The sequence below is a fragment of the Oncorhynchus mykiss genome, chromosome 18 (genome assembly GCF_013265735.2).
Source record: "Oncorhynchus mykiss isolate Arlee chromosome 18, USDA_OmykA_1.1, whole genome shotgun sequence".
NCBI lineage: Eukaryota > Metazoa > Chordata > Actinopteri > Salmoniformes > Salmonidae > Oncorhynchus > Oncorhynchus mykiss.
Genome location: NC_048582.1, coordinates 10,599,169 through 10,613,294, shown reverse-complemented (window position 1 = coordinate 10,613,294; position 14,126 = coordinate 10,599,169). Strand labels below are relative to the sequence as shown.

Sequence of the window (14,126 nt, the reverse complement as noted above, 5' to 3'; positions counted from 1 at the left end):
AACTGTTTATGGTTTTCATTTTCCCCGACGTCGGAGCGCGGTAATTAGTGGCACACCTCAGATCATTAAACAGCATGGGGGGCCCGGGAGGGTGGGAGGTGGGGGAGAGGGGAGGTGGGCACACCGGGGAGAGAGGAGAGGACCCATGCTGTGCCGAGATAGGCCTAGTAAGGGAGCTTTATGTTCATAAAAATAAAGAAATATATTTTTTATATTTTTTTATTATGTTATTCCAGGCCTCCTCGATCCTCACACCGGGTCCTCTCCTCTCTCCTCACACCGGGTCCTCTCCTCTCTCCCCATGTGCAGCCCGTAGATCATTTTATGCAGCACCAGTTGACCAATAATAAAAATATGTGCTAAAATATCCACAGTGCTGAAATGAACAACATTTGATTCATAAACTGCCAATAGAAATAAACACATTATGCGTGACTTTTTCACGTCTACCATTCATTTTTGACCAACCACAATCCATGGTCTATCAGCAGCGTCCGGTCAAGATGGACTCACCTTGAGGAAGGAGAGGTTGCGGTTCCGGTCGATGCTGGTGATCTCCAGGTTTCCCATGACCACCTCACAGTTCTCATAATGCTTCTTCAGGGTGCGGTACTGCTGGTCCAGGTCTGACAACGTGCTCAACTTGTTCTCCGTTCCAGGGCAAACTGCAGGGAGAGAGAGAGACACAGATGGATACAAATAAATCTCACCATTCAACTTAACTACAAAGCGAATTCAATGTCATTCAACAAATACACACTGCAGAGCATTAGAGAGGTCTCTTCTGTAAAGTAGGGAGTCACTGTAAATAAGATTTTGTTCTTAACTAACTTGCCTAGTTAAAAAAGGTTACAATTTAAAATTCAAGAGAGAGAGAGAGAGAGAGAGAGAGAGAGAGAGAGAGAGAGAGAGAGAGAGAGAGAGAGAGAGAGAGAGAGAGAGAGAGAGAGAGAGAGAGAGAGAGAGTATCTAGACACCTCTACAATGGGACAGAAAGAGAGCCGTTTGCAGTGAGTCAGCATGAATACTGATATCTCCAGCAGGATACAGTTGTACTGTTGTCACACCACTCTTCAGTTTAGTGAACCCGTATCCATGCCCACTATATCCTGTTGGGGGACTTGTGTCTTATTCTTTAAACCTAACAAACGTCACAGAGGTGGAATGTATGGAGCTCTGTGCTAGACAATTATTTCTGAACCTTTCATCATTGCACAACCTGTGCACCCAAATTATTCACAGAGAGAGAGAGAGAGAGAGAGAGAGAGAGAGAGAGAGAGAGAGAGAGAGAAAGAGAGAGAGAGAGAGAGAGAGGGAGAGAAAGGGGATACAGAAGGAAAGAGAGGGATGAGGAGAAAGTGAAGTAGAGAGAAAGGAGCAGGGGGAGAGAGCAGAGATGTTAATGTCACCGTGGAGAGCTCCAGACCTGACCCTTGACAATGACAGAGCTTGGAGAGGTGGAAAACACTTGATTCCTCAAAGGCATTGACCTACAATACCGGCACTCCACAATCACACAGCCATTTAATGAAATAAATTATAATGTTCATTGACCTTTACAGAAGGTTTGACTGCTGTCTTCTCATTACCTCTGATATTACAGGTCTTTGGTAGTATTAGTGGTGGCCGTGCCCATGTGGTGGATGACATCACTGGTAATAATGAAAACGAGCAATAACAATGAGTGTGTGAGGGTGGAATGGAGTAGCCCCCTACCCTCTCACCCCAACCACTACTCCCTCACCCCAACCACCACTCCTAGCCCCCTACTCCCTCACCCCAACCACTACTCCCTCACCCCAACTACCAATCCTAGCCCCCTACTCCCTCACCCCAACTACCACTCCTAGCCCCCTACTCCCTCACCCCAACCATCACTCCTAGCCCCCTACCCTCTCACCCCAACCACTACTCCCTCACCCCAACCACCACCCCTAGTCCCCTACTCCCTCACCCCAAACACCACCCCTAGTCCCCTACACCCTCACCCCAACCACCACTCCTAGTCCCCTACCCCCTCACCCCAACCAGCACCCATAGCCCCCTACCCCCTCACCCCCCCGCTGACTCCGATTCCCAGCTGCTATTCTTGGGTAGAGGAGGAGGGTGGCTACCATGGTGCTCCAGGGGTTAACAGGTTCTGACACATCCCCTTTATCCCTCTAGCCTCTCCACTGGACATGACACCTCATTACAAGCACCTATTTCCACCCATCAAACACCTTCTCTGATGAACTGGCAGCTGCCACTACGGCCAAAGGCACTACAAGAGGATGTGCGTGTACGTTTGTACCAGAGAGAGAGTCATTAACACAGAGAGAAAGTGTTTATTCATTTTTTATTTTGATTTAACCTTTATTTAACTAGGCAAGTCAGTTAACAATAAATTCTTATAAACAAAGACGGCCTACACCGGCTAAATCCTAACCCGGACGACTCTGGGCCAATTGTTTGCCACCCTTTGGGACTCCCAATCACGGCCGGTTGTGATACAGCCTGCAATCGAACCATGGTCTGTACTGATTCCTGTAGCACAGAAATCCAGTGCCTTAGACCTCTGGACCACTCGGGGGCCCGAACACAGAGAGAGAGAGAGTCAATAACACAGAGAGAGAGAGAGACATTCAAACAGAGACAGAGACATTAACACAGAGAGACTACTTATCACAGAGAGAGAGAGAGTCATTAACACAGACAGAGAGAGAGTCATTAACACAGAGAGAGAGTCATTAACACATAGAGAGAGAGACTAATTAACACAGAGAGAGGGTCATTAACACAGACAGAGATAGAGTCATTCAAACAGAGAGAGGTTCATTAACACAGAGAGAGAGTCATTAACACAGATAGAGTAATTAACACAGAGACAGAGTCATTAACAAAGAAAGAGAGTCATTAAAACAGAGAGAGGCTCATTAACACAGAGAGAGTGTCATTAACACAGAGAGAGTCATTAACACAGAGAGAGAGAGTCATTAACACCTTATTAAGTTCTGGGTTCTATCTTTCAGTCCCCACTGCTAAACATAGAGACCAACATTACGGTAGGTCAACATAGAGACCAACATTACAGTAGGCAAACATAGAGACCAACATTACAGCAGGCAAACATTACAGTAGACCAACATTACAGTAGGCAAACATAGAAACCAACATTACAGCAGGTAAACATAGAGACTAACATTACAGTAGGCAAACATAGAGACCAACATTACAGCAGGTAAACATAGAGACCAACATTACAGCAGGCAAACATTACAGTAGACCAACATTACAGTAGGCAAACATAGAAACCAACATTACAGCAGGTAAACATAGAGACCAACATTACAGTAGGCAAACATAAAGACCAACATTACAGTAGGTAAACATAGAGACCAACATTACACTAGGTAAACATTACAGTAGACCAATATTACAGTAGGCAAACATAGAGACCAACATTACAGTAGGCAAACATAGAGACCAACATTACACTAGGTAAACATTACAGTAGACCAACATTACAGTAGGCAAACATAGAGACTACCATTACAGCAGGTAAACATAGAGACCAACATTACAGTAGGTAAACATAGAGACCAACATTACAGTAGGTAAACATAGAAACCAACATTTCAGTAGGTAAACATAGAGACCAACATTACAGTAGGTAAACATAGAGACCAACATTACCGTAGATAAACATAGAGACCAACATTACAGTAGGCAAACATAGAGACCAACATTACAGTAGGCAAACATAGAGACCAACATTACAGTAGGTAAACATAGAGACCAACATTACAGTAGGTAAACATTACAGTAGACCAACATTACAGCAGGTAAACATAGAGACCAACATTACAGTAGGCAAACATAGAGACCAACATTACAGTAGGCAAACATAGAGACCAACATTACAGTAGGTAAACATAGAGACCAACATTACAGTAGGTAAACATTACAGTATACCAACATTACAGCAGGTAAACATAGAGACCAACATTACAGTAGGCAAACATAGAGACCAACATTACAGCAGGTAAACATAGTGACCAACATTACAGTAGGTAAACATAGAGACCAACATTACAGTAGGTAAACATAGAGACCAGCATTACAGTAGGCAATCATAGATACCAACATTACAGAAGGCAAACAGAGACCAACATTACAGTAGGCAAACATAGAGACCAAGATTACAGTAGGCAAACATAGAGACCAACATTACAGTAGGTAAACATAGAGACCCACATTACAGTAGGTAAACATAGAGACCAACATTACAGTAGGTAAACATAGAGAACAACATTACAGTAGGTAAACATAGAGACCAACATTACAGTAGGCAAACATAGAGACCAACATTACAGTAGGCAAACATAGAGAGCCCTATGGGCCTTGGTCAAAAGTAGTGCACTATAAAGGGAACAGCATGTCATTTGGGATGAAGTTATGACGATGTAACTGTGTGTGTGTATGCCTGTGTGTGTATGCCTGTGTGTGTGTGCGTGTGTGTGTGTGTGTGTGTACACAAACATAACGCTAGTGTGATGCCAGAGATTGCAGACAGACCCTATAGGCCTGATTGGTATGCTGGGGTGTGTGTGTGTGTGTGTGTGTGTGTGTGTGTGTGTGTGTGCATGCACGTAGGTGTGGCTGTGTACTCCCTATAACTGGCTTCTACAACCAGCTCAGAGCTCATAAGGTGGCACGGGTGCGTCAGTAATACGTCCTTATTGAGCCCCTGAGGGGTGTAGTGTAGTGTAGCAGGGTAGAGGTGGGGCTGAGAGATTACAGAGTAGTGAGAGGAGACACAGACAGACAGACAGACAGACAGACAGACAGACAGACAGACAGACAGACAGACAGACAGACAGCTAGGAGAGGACAGAGGAATAGCCACAGACATGTACCAATCTAACCAATCAGACACTCTATTGGTCTGATCTATCTATCCATCCTCCAATCACAATAGAGAATGACGCTTGGTGAGGTGGGGTTCAACCCTGTGAATAATTTGTGTGCACAGGTTGTGCAATAATGAAAGGTTCAGAAATAATTGTCTAGCACAGAGCTCCATACATTCCACCTCTGTGACGTTTGTTAGGTTTAAAGAATAAGACACAAGTCCCCCAACAGGATATAGTGGGCATGGATACGGGTTCACTAAACTGAAGAGTGGTGTGACAACAGTACAACTGTATCCTGCTGGAGATATCAGTATTCATGCCGACTCACTGCAAACGGCTCTCTTTCTGTCCCATTGTAGAGGTGCCTAGATATACTCTTTCTTCCTACCTACTTCTCTCTCTCCCCCCTCTCTCCCCCTCTCTCTCTCTCTCTCTCTCTCTCCCCCCCCCTCTCCCTCCCTCCCTCTCTCTCTCTCTCTCCCTCCCTCCCCCTCTCTCTCTCTCTCCCTCTCTCCTCTTTCATCTGCAGCCCCTGCGGTGGTGGTGTAAGAATTGAGCCGTCACATCCTAGAGTTCACACAGTGGGTTGGAGAGGGGAAAGAGGGAGAGAGAAGGTCCATTTGATGCCCAGAGAGGCTGCCAACGAGAACAATAGGCAGACTCTCTGTGGCCGTGTCACTCCCCAAGCAGGAGCTCTAGGCAGAACTAATTTATTTTACCCAGTGAGAGACAGGGAGGAAGGGAGTTAGACAGAGAGAGAGATCACTGTCAAAGAAAGAGGGCGAGAGAGAAAGAAGGACAGAAAGAGATGGCAAAAAAAGATAGATGGAGAGAAAAATAAAGAGATAGAAAGAGAGAGACTTGACAACAGTAGAGTTCTGGGCAAATTCTTCCCTCAGCAATATAACAGTAGAGTTCTGGGTAAATTCTTCCCTCTCAGCAATATAACAGTAGAGTTCTGGGCAAATTCTCCCCTCAGCAATATAACAGTAGAGTTCTGGGTAAATTCTTCCCTCTCAGCAATATAACAGTAGAGTTCTGGGCAAATTCTTCCCTCAGTAATATAACAGTAGAGTTCTGGGGGAATTCTTCCCTCAGCAATACAGCATTGCAGGTCCCAATGCCACAATGTTTTGACTCTGTACTAGATTCATTTCTACCACTCACTGACTGAGGCTGTATAATTGATGTATGTGGGACTGAATGACACTTCATTAAATGAATGATACAGTAATAAGTTACACTAATAAGTTACAGTAATAGTAGCCCCCTTTGGATGTCTTGATGTTGTGTGGACTATATTCTCTGTGCTCCCTCTCCCATTCTCTGTGCTCCCTCTCCCATTCTCTGTGCTCCCTCTCCCATTCTCTGCGCTCCCTCTCCCATTCTCTGCGCTCCCTCTCCCATTCTCTCCCATTCTCTGCACTCCCTCTCCCATTCTCTGCGCTCCCTCTCCCATTCTCTGCGCTCCCTCTCCCATTCTCTGTGTTCCCTCTCCCATTCTCTGTGCTCCCTCTCCCATTCTCTGTGCTCCCTCTCCCATTCTCTGTGCTCCCTCTCCCATTCTCTGTTCTCCCTCTCCCATTCTCTGTGCTCCCTCTCCCATTCTATGCGCTCCCTCTCCCATTTTCTGTGCTCCCTCTCCCATTCTCTCCCATTCTATGCCCTCCCTCTCCCATTCTCTGTGCTCCCTCTCCCATTCTCTCCCATTCTCTGCGCTCCCTCTCCCATTCTCTGTGCTCCCTCTCCCATTCTCTGTGCTCCCTCTCCCATTCTCTGTGCTCCCTCTCCCATTCTCTGCGCTCCCTCTCCCATTCTCTGTGCTCCCTCTCCCATTCTCTGTGCTCCCTCTCCCATTCTCTGTGCTCCCTCTCCCATTCTCTGCGCTCCCTCTCCCATTCTCTGTGCTCCCATTCTCTGTGCTCCCTCTCCCACATGTTGACCGGGGGTTGAAAGCACAGTTTTCTGTTAGATAATCCAGTTTTCTGAGTGGCCCCAGAGTGGTGCAGCGGTCTAAGACACTGTATCTCAGCGCAAGAGGCTTCACTGCAGTCCCTGGTTCAAATCCAGGCAGCTTCTCACCTGGCTGTGATATGATTTTGTTCTAAATATGAATTTGTTCTAAACTGATTTGCCTAGTTAAATGAAGGTTCAATTCTGTAGTGGAGGATTACATCAGCAAGGCTGTATTAGCGAACTCCAAACGTCCCAATTCAATTACGACTTTATCCTCTCACCCAGTTCATTGGACGAGGACAAAAAATAGCTTCTGCTGTCAACCGTGTGTGTGTGTGTGTGTGTGTGTGTGTGTGTGTGTGTGTGTGTGTGTGTGTGTGTGACACTGAGGTCTTTCATCTCCTCCTCCACGACTCAACCACCACCAAAAGCCTTTTCCCAGGGGTTGACGCCCTCCATGTGTCCCGCACAAGATTACCCATAATCTCATTCACCTCCGGATTACCCATAATCTCATTCACCTCCGGATTACCCATAATCTCATTCACCTCCGGCCGCCCAGTTAAGAGAGGAAACCCTTTATTCATGAAGTGGGAAAAGATGTGTCCAATTGACTTCTGTAGAGCCTCCTGTTGACCTGTCTGGGGGTCAGTTGACAGGTTTATGAGTGTAACCGTGTGTAACTGTACAGTGGTTTAGTGGCTGACTGGAGGCACACTGGATGGAAGCAGAGCAGCGGTGTGAGGCGGCGAGTCGATGGCAAATGGTGGTTAACAATCTGATACTTTAGCTACAGCAGGACGGTGGGGAGCTCTGGGTCTAGAATTGACTTGGAAGACTGATAGTGGTCAAAGATAGAAATATACTGACAAAAATATTAACGCAACATGTCACAATTCATATGAGGAAATCAGTCAATTGAAAAAAAATGAATTAGGCCCTAATCTATGGATTTCACATGAGAATACAGATATGCATCTGTTAGTCACAGATACCTTAAAAAAAGGTAAGGTAGGGGCGTGGATCAGAAAACCAGTCAGTATCTGGAGTAACCACCGTCTGAACTCTATGGCATTGTGTTGAGTGACAAAACTGCACATTCTAGGCATGAACTCTGAATGGTTAAGGTAAAGGTTAAGGTTTGGGATAGACTTCATTGCTGGATTCAAACATGCAACCTTTGGCACCAGAGGCAGATGCTTACACCCATCCACCATGCCCTCGCTTAACCGAAACCTACTTGAAGGTAACAGCCCTCACTGTTGCCCCTAGTGGCCGGTTTCCACATCATCTCCATCGTCCTCAGACATGGATGGACGTGGAATACTGACCCGTATCCCAGGTGACCTGGCTGCACGCCCAGCGAACAGAACCAATACAACATACGTGTCCCCAATAGAACAGAACACGCATGTCCTCTAGCTAACTAACACGCCTGATGCAGAGAGCACTGCTGTAAGGTCCATGATGACGTAATGCTAAGAACCTTGATATGAGGAGATCTGTTTTGAAGAGATGTGCTGTGCAGCATTTCACAGAGCAGCTGTTATTTAACAGAGTACGGTCATGCATCACCTCTCATTGTGTTGTTTGCTAGGTATGGATGCTCCTTGGTAAATATTTAGTCGCTTTAGTTGTTTTTTTTTGTCCACAAACTAAATATGTGAGCTAGATGCGTCCGTGACAGGTCTTATCATTACTGTTCTCTCTGTCTACCAGGGAAAAGCCTGCCTGTCATCATCATTATCATCATTACCTCTTTAAATCCTCCCTCACAGAGCTAGGGACTGCTGCTGACAGAGAAACAATCTTACTCCGGCTATCTTCAAATACATGGTCCAGAGTGACTCTATACTGTAAAGACTCTCTCACAGAGCTAGGGACTGCTGCTGACAGAGAAACAATCCTACTCCGGCTATCTTCAAATACATGGTCCAGAGTGACACTATACTGTAAAGACTCTCTCACAGAGCTAGGGACTGCTGCTGACAGAGAAACAATCCTACTCCGGCTATCTTCAAATACATGGTCCAGAGTAACTCTATACTGTAAAGACTCTCTCACAGAGCTAGGGACTGCTGCTGACAGAGAAACAATCCTACTCCGGCTATCTTCAAATACATGGAGGTCCAGAGTGACTCTATACTGTAAAGACTCTCTCACAGAGCTAGGGACTGCTGCTGACAGAGAAACAATCCTACTCCGGCTATCTTCAAATACATGAAGGTCCAGAGTGACTCTATACTGTAAAGACTCTCTCACAGAGCTAGGGACTGCTGCTGACAGAGAAACAATCCTACTCCGGCTATTTTCAAATACATGGAGGTCCAGAGTGACTCTATACTGTAAAGACTCTCTCACAGAGCTAGGGACTGCTGCTGACAGAGAAACAATCCTACTCCGGCTATCTTCAAATACATGAAGGTCCAGGGTGACTCTATACTGTAAAGACTCTCTCACAGAGCTAGGGACTGCTGCTGACAGAGAAACAATCCTACTCCGGCTATCTTCAAATACATGGTCCAGAGTGACACTATACTGTAAAGACTCTCTCACAGAGCTAGGGACTGCTGCTGACAGAGAAACAATCCTACTCCGGCTATCTTCAAATACATGGAGGTCCAGAGTGACTCTATACTGTAAAGACTCTCTCACAGAGCTAGGGACTGCTGCTGACAGAGAAACAAACCTAATCCGGCTATCTTCAAATACATGAAGGTCCAGGGTGACTCTATACTGTAAAGACTCTCTCACAGAGCTAGGGACTGCTGCTGAAAGAGAAACAATCCTACTCCGGCTATCTTCAAATACATGGTCCAGAGTGACACTACACTGTAAAGACTCTCTCACAGAGCTAGGGACTGCTGCTGACAGAGAAACAATCGTAGTCCGGCTATCTTCAAATACATGGTCCAGAGTGACACTATACTGTAAAGACTCTCTCACAGAGCTAGGGACTGCTGCTAACAGAGAAACAATCCTACTCCGGCTATCTTCAAATACATGGAGGTCCAGAGTGACACTATACTGTAAAGACTCTCTCACAGAGCTAGGGACTGCTGCTGACAGAGAAACAATCCTACTCCGGCTATCTTCAAATACATGGAGGTCCAGAGTGACTCTATACTGTAAAGACTCTCTCACAGAGCTAGGGACTGCTGCTGACAGAGAAACAATCCTACTCCGGCTATCTTCAAATACATGGAGGTCCAGGGTGACACTATACTGTAAAGACTCTCTCACAGAGCTAGGGACTGCTGCTGACAGAGAAACAATCCTACTCCGGCTATCTTCAAATACATGGAGGTCCAGGGTGACACTATACTGTAAAGACTCTCTCACAGAGCTAGGGACTGCTGCTGACAGAGAAACAATCCTACTCCGGCTATCTTCAAATACATGGAGGTCCAGAGTGACTCTATACTGTAAAGACTCTCTCACAGAGCTAGGGACTGCTGCTGACAGAGAAACAAACCTACTCCGGCTATCTTCAAATACATGGAGGTCCAGAGTGACTCTATACTGTAAAGATTCTCTCACAGAGCTAGGGACTGCTGCTGACAGAGAAACAAACCTACTCCGGCTATCTTCAAATACATGAAGGTCCAGAGTGACTCTATACTGTAAAGACTCTCTCACAGAGCTAGGGACTGCTGCTGACAGAGAAACAATCCTACTCCGGCTATCTTCAAATACATGGTCCAGAGTGACTCTATACTGTAAAGACTCTCTCACAGAGCTAGGGACTGCTGCTGACAGAGAAACAATCCTACTCCGGCTATCTTCAAATACATGGTCCAGAGTGACACTATACTGTAAAGACTCTCTCACAGAGCTAGGGACTGCTGCTGACAGAGAAACAATCCTACTCCGGCTATCTTCAAATACATGGTCCAGAGTAACTCTATACTGTAAAGACTCTCTCACAGAGCTAGGGACTGCTGCTGACAGAGAAACAATCCTACTCCGGCTATCTTCAAATACATGGAGGTCCAGAGTGACTCTATACTGTAAAGACTCTCTCACAGAGCTAGGGACTGCTGCTGACAGAGAAACAATCCTACTCCGGCTATCTTCAAATACATGAAGGTCCAGAGTGACTCTATACTGTAAAGACTCTCTCACAGAGCTAGGGACTGCTGCTGACAGAGAAACAATCCTACTCCGGCTATTTTCAAATACATGGAGGTCCAGAGTGACTCTATACTGTAAAGACTCTCTCACAGAGCTAGGGACTGCTGCTGACAGAGAAACAATCCTACTCCGGCTATCTTCAAATACATGAAGGTCCAGGGTGACTCTATACTGTAAAGACTCTCTCACAGAGCTAGGGACTGCTGCTGACAGAGAAACAATCCTACTCCGGCTATCTTCAAATACATGGTCCAGAGTGACACTATACTGTAAAGACTCTCTCACAGAGCTAGGGACTGCTGCTGACAGAGAAACAATCCTACTCCGGCTATCTTCAAATACATGGAGGTCCAGAGTGACTCTATACTGTAAAGACTCTCTCACAGAGCTAGGGACTGCTGCTGACAGAGAAACAAACCTAATCCGGCTATCTTCAAATACATGAAGGTCCAGGGTGACTCTATACTGTAAAGACTCTCTCACAGAGCTAGGGACTGCTGCTGAAAGAGAAACAATCCTACTCCGGCTATCTTCAAATACATGGTCCAGAGTGACACTACACTGTAAAGACTCTCTCACAGAGCTAGGGACTGCTGCTGACAGAGAAACAATCGTAGTCCGGCTATCTTCAAATACATGGTCCAGAGTGACACTATACTGTAAAGACTCTCTCACAGAGCTAGGGACTGCTGCTAACAGAGAAACAATCCTACTCCGGCTATCTTCAAATACATGGAGGTCCAGAGTGACACTATACTGTAAAGACTCTCTCACAGAGCTAGGGACTGCTGCTGACAGAGAAACAATCCTACTCCGGCTATCTTCAAATACATGGAGGTCCAGAGTGACTCTATACTGTAAAGACTCTCTCACAGAGCTAGGGACTGCTGCTGACAGAGAAACAATCCTACTCCGGCTATCTTCAAATACATGGAGGTCCAGGGTGACACTATACTGTAAAGACTCTCTCACAGAGCTAGGGACTGCTGCTGACAGAGAAACAATCCTACTCCGGCTATCTTCAAATACATGGAGGTCCAGGGTGACACTATACTGTAAAGACTCTCTCACAGAGCTAGGGACTGCTGCTGACAGAGAAACAATCCTACTCCGGCTATCTTCAAATACATGGAGGTCCAGAGTGACTCTATACTGTAAAGACTCTCTCACAGAGCTAGGGACTGCTGCTGACAGAGAAACAAACCTACTCCGGCTATCTTCAAATACATGGAGGTCCAGAGTGACTCTATACTGTAAAGATTCTCTCACAGAGCTAGGGACTGCTGCTGACAGAGAAACAAACCTACTCCGGCTATCTTCAAATACATGAATGTCCAGAGTGACTCTATACTGTAAAGACTCTCTCACAGAGCTAGGGACTGCTGCTGACAGAGAAACAATCCTACTCCGGCTATCTTCAAATACATGGAGGTCCAGAGTGACTCTATACTGTAAAGACTCTCTCACAGAGCTAGGGACTGCTGCTGACAGAGAAACAATCCTACTCCGGCTATCTTCAAATACATGGTCCAGAGTGACTCTATACTGTAAAGACTCTCTCACAGAGCTAGGGACTGCTGCTGACAGAGAAACAATCCTACTCCGGCTATCTTCAAATACATGGAGGTCCAGAGTGACTCTATACTGTAAAGACTCTCTCACAGAGCTAGGAACTGCTGCTGACAGAGAAACAATCCTACTCCGGCTACCTTTAAATACATGAAGGTCCAGAGTGACTCTATACTGTAAAGACTCTCTCACAGAGCTAGGGACTGCTGCTGACAGAGAAACAATCCTACTCCGGCTATCTTCAAATACATGGAGGTCCAGAGTGACTCTATACTGTAAAGACTCTCTCACAGAGCTAGGGACTGCTGCTGACAGAGAAACAATCCTACTCCGGCTATCTTCAAATACATGAAGGTCCAGGGAGACTCTATACTGTAAAGACTCTCTCACAGAGCTAGGGACTGCTGCTGACAGAGAAACAATCCTACTCCGGCTATCTTCAAATACATGGTCCAGAGTGACACTATACTGTAAAGACTCTCTCACAGAGCTAGGGACTGCTGCTGACAGAGAAACAATCCTACTCCGGCTATCTTCAAATACATGGAGGTCCAGAGTGACTCTATACTGTAAAGACTCTCTCACAGAGCTAGGGACTGCTGCTGACAGAGAAACAAACCTAATCCGGCTATCTTCAAATACATGAAGGTCCAGGGTGACTCTATACTGTAAAGACTCTCTCACAGAGCTAGGGACTGCTGCTGAAAGAGAAACAATCCTACTCCGGCTATCTTCAAATACATGGTCCAGAGTGACACTACACTGTAAAGACTCTCTCACAGAGCTAGGGACTGCTGCTGACAGAGAAACAATCGTAGTCCGGCTATCTTCAAATACATGGTCCAGAGTGACACTATACTGTAAAGACTCTCTCACAGAGCTAGGGACTGCTGCTAACAGAGAAACAATCCTACTCCGGCTATCTTCAAATACATGGAGGTCCAGAGTGACACTATACTGTAAAGACTCTCTCACAGAGCTAGGGACTGCTGCTGACAGAGAAACAATCCTACTCCGGCTATCTTCAAATACATGGAGGTCCAGAGTGACTCTATACTGTAAAGACTCTCTCACAGAGCTAGGGACTGCTGCTGACAGAGAAACAATCCTACTCCGGCTATCTTCAAATACATGGAGGTCCAGGGTGACACTATACTGTAAAGACTCTCTCACAGAGCTAGGGACTGCTGCTGACAGAGAAACAATCCTACTCCGGCTATCTTCAAATACATGGAGGTCCAGGGTGACACTATACTGTAAAGACTCTCTCACAGAGCTAGGGACTGCTGCTGACAGAGAAACAATCCTACTCCGGCTATCTTCAAATACATGGAGGTCCAGAGTGACTCTATACTGTAAAGACTCTCTCACAGAGCTAGGGACTGCTGCTGACAGAGAAACAAACCTACTCCGGCTATCTTCAAATACATGGAGGTCCAGAGTGACTCTATACTGTAAAGATTCTCTCACAGAGCTAGGGACTGCTGCTGACAGAGAAACAAACCTACTCCGGCTATCTTCAAATACATGAATGTCCAGAGTGACTCTATACTGTAAAGACTCTCTCACAGA

General features: G+C 45.9%; 1 protein-coding gene across 1 annotated transcript in view; it reads right to left on the bottom strand.

Moving 5' to 3' along the window:
- The window catches only part of LOC110510737 (receptor tyrosine-protein kinase erbB-4-like), a 466,703-nt gene that overhangs the window by 243,036 nt on the left and 209,541 nt on the right, over nt 1-14,126 (bottom strand). Inside the window, exon 2 of the mRNA XM_036951778.1 lies at nt 514-665. Coding sequence (XP_036807673.1) covers nt 514-665 — 152 coding nt within the window. The remainder of the gene's footprint in view (nt 1-513; nt 666-14,126) is intronic.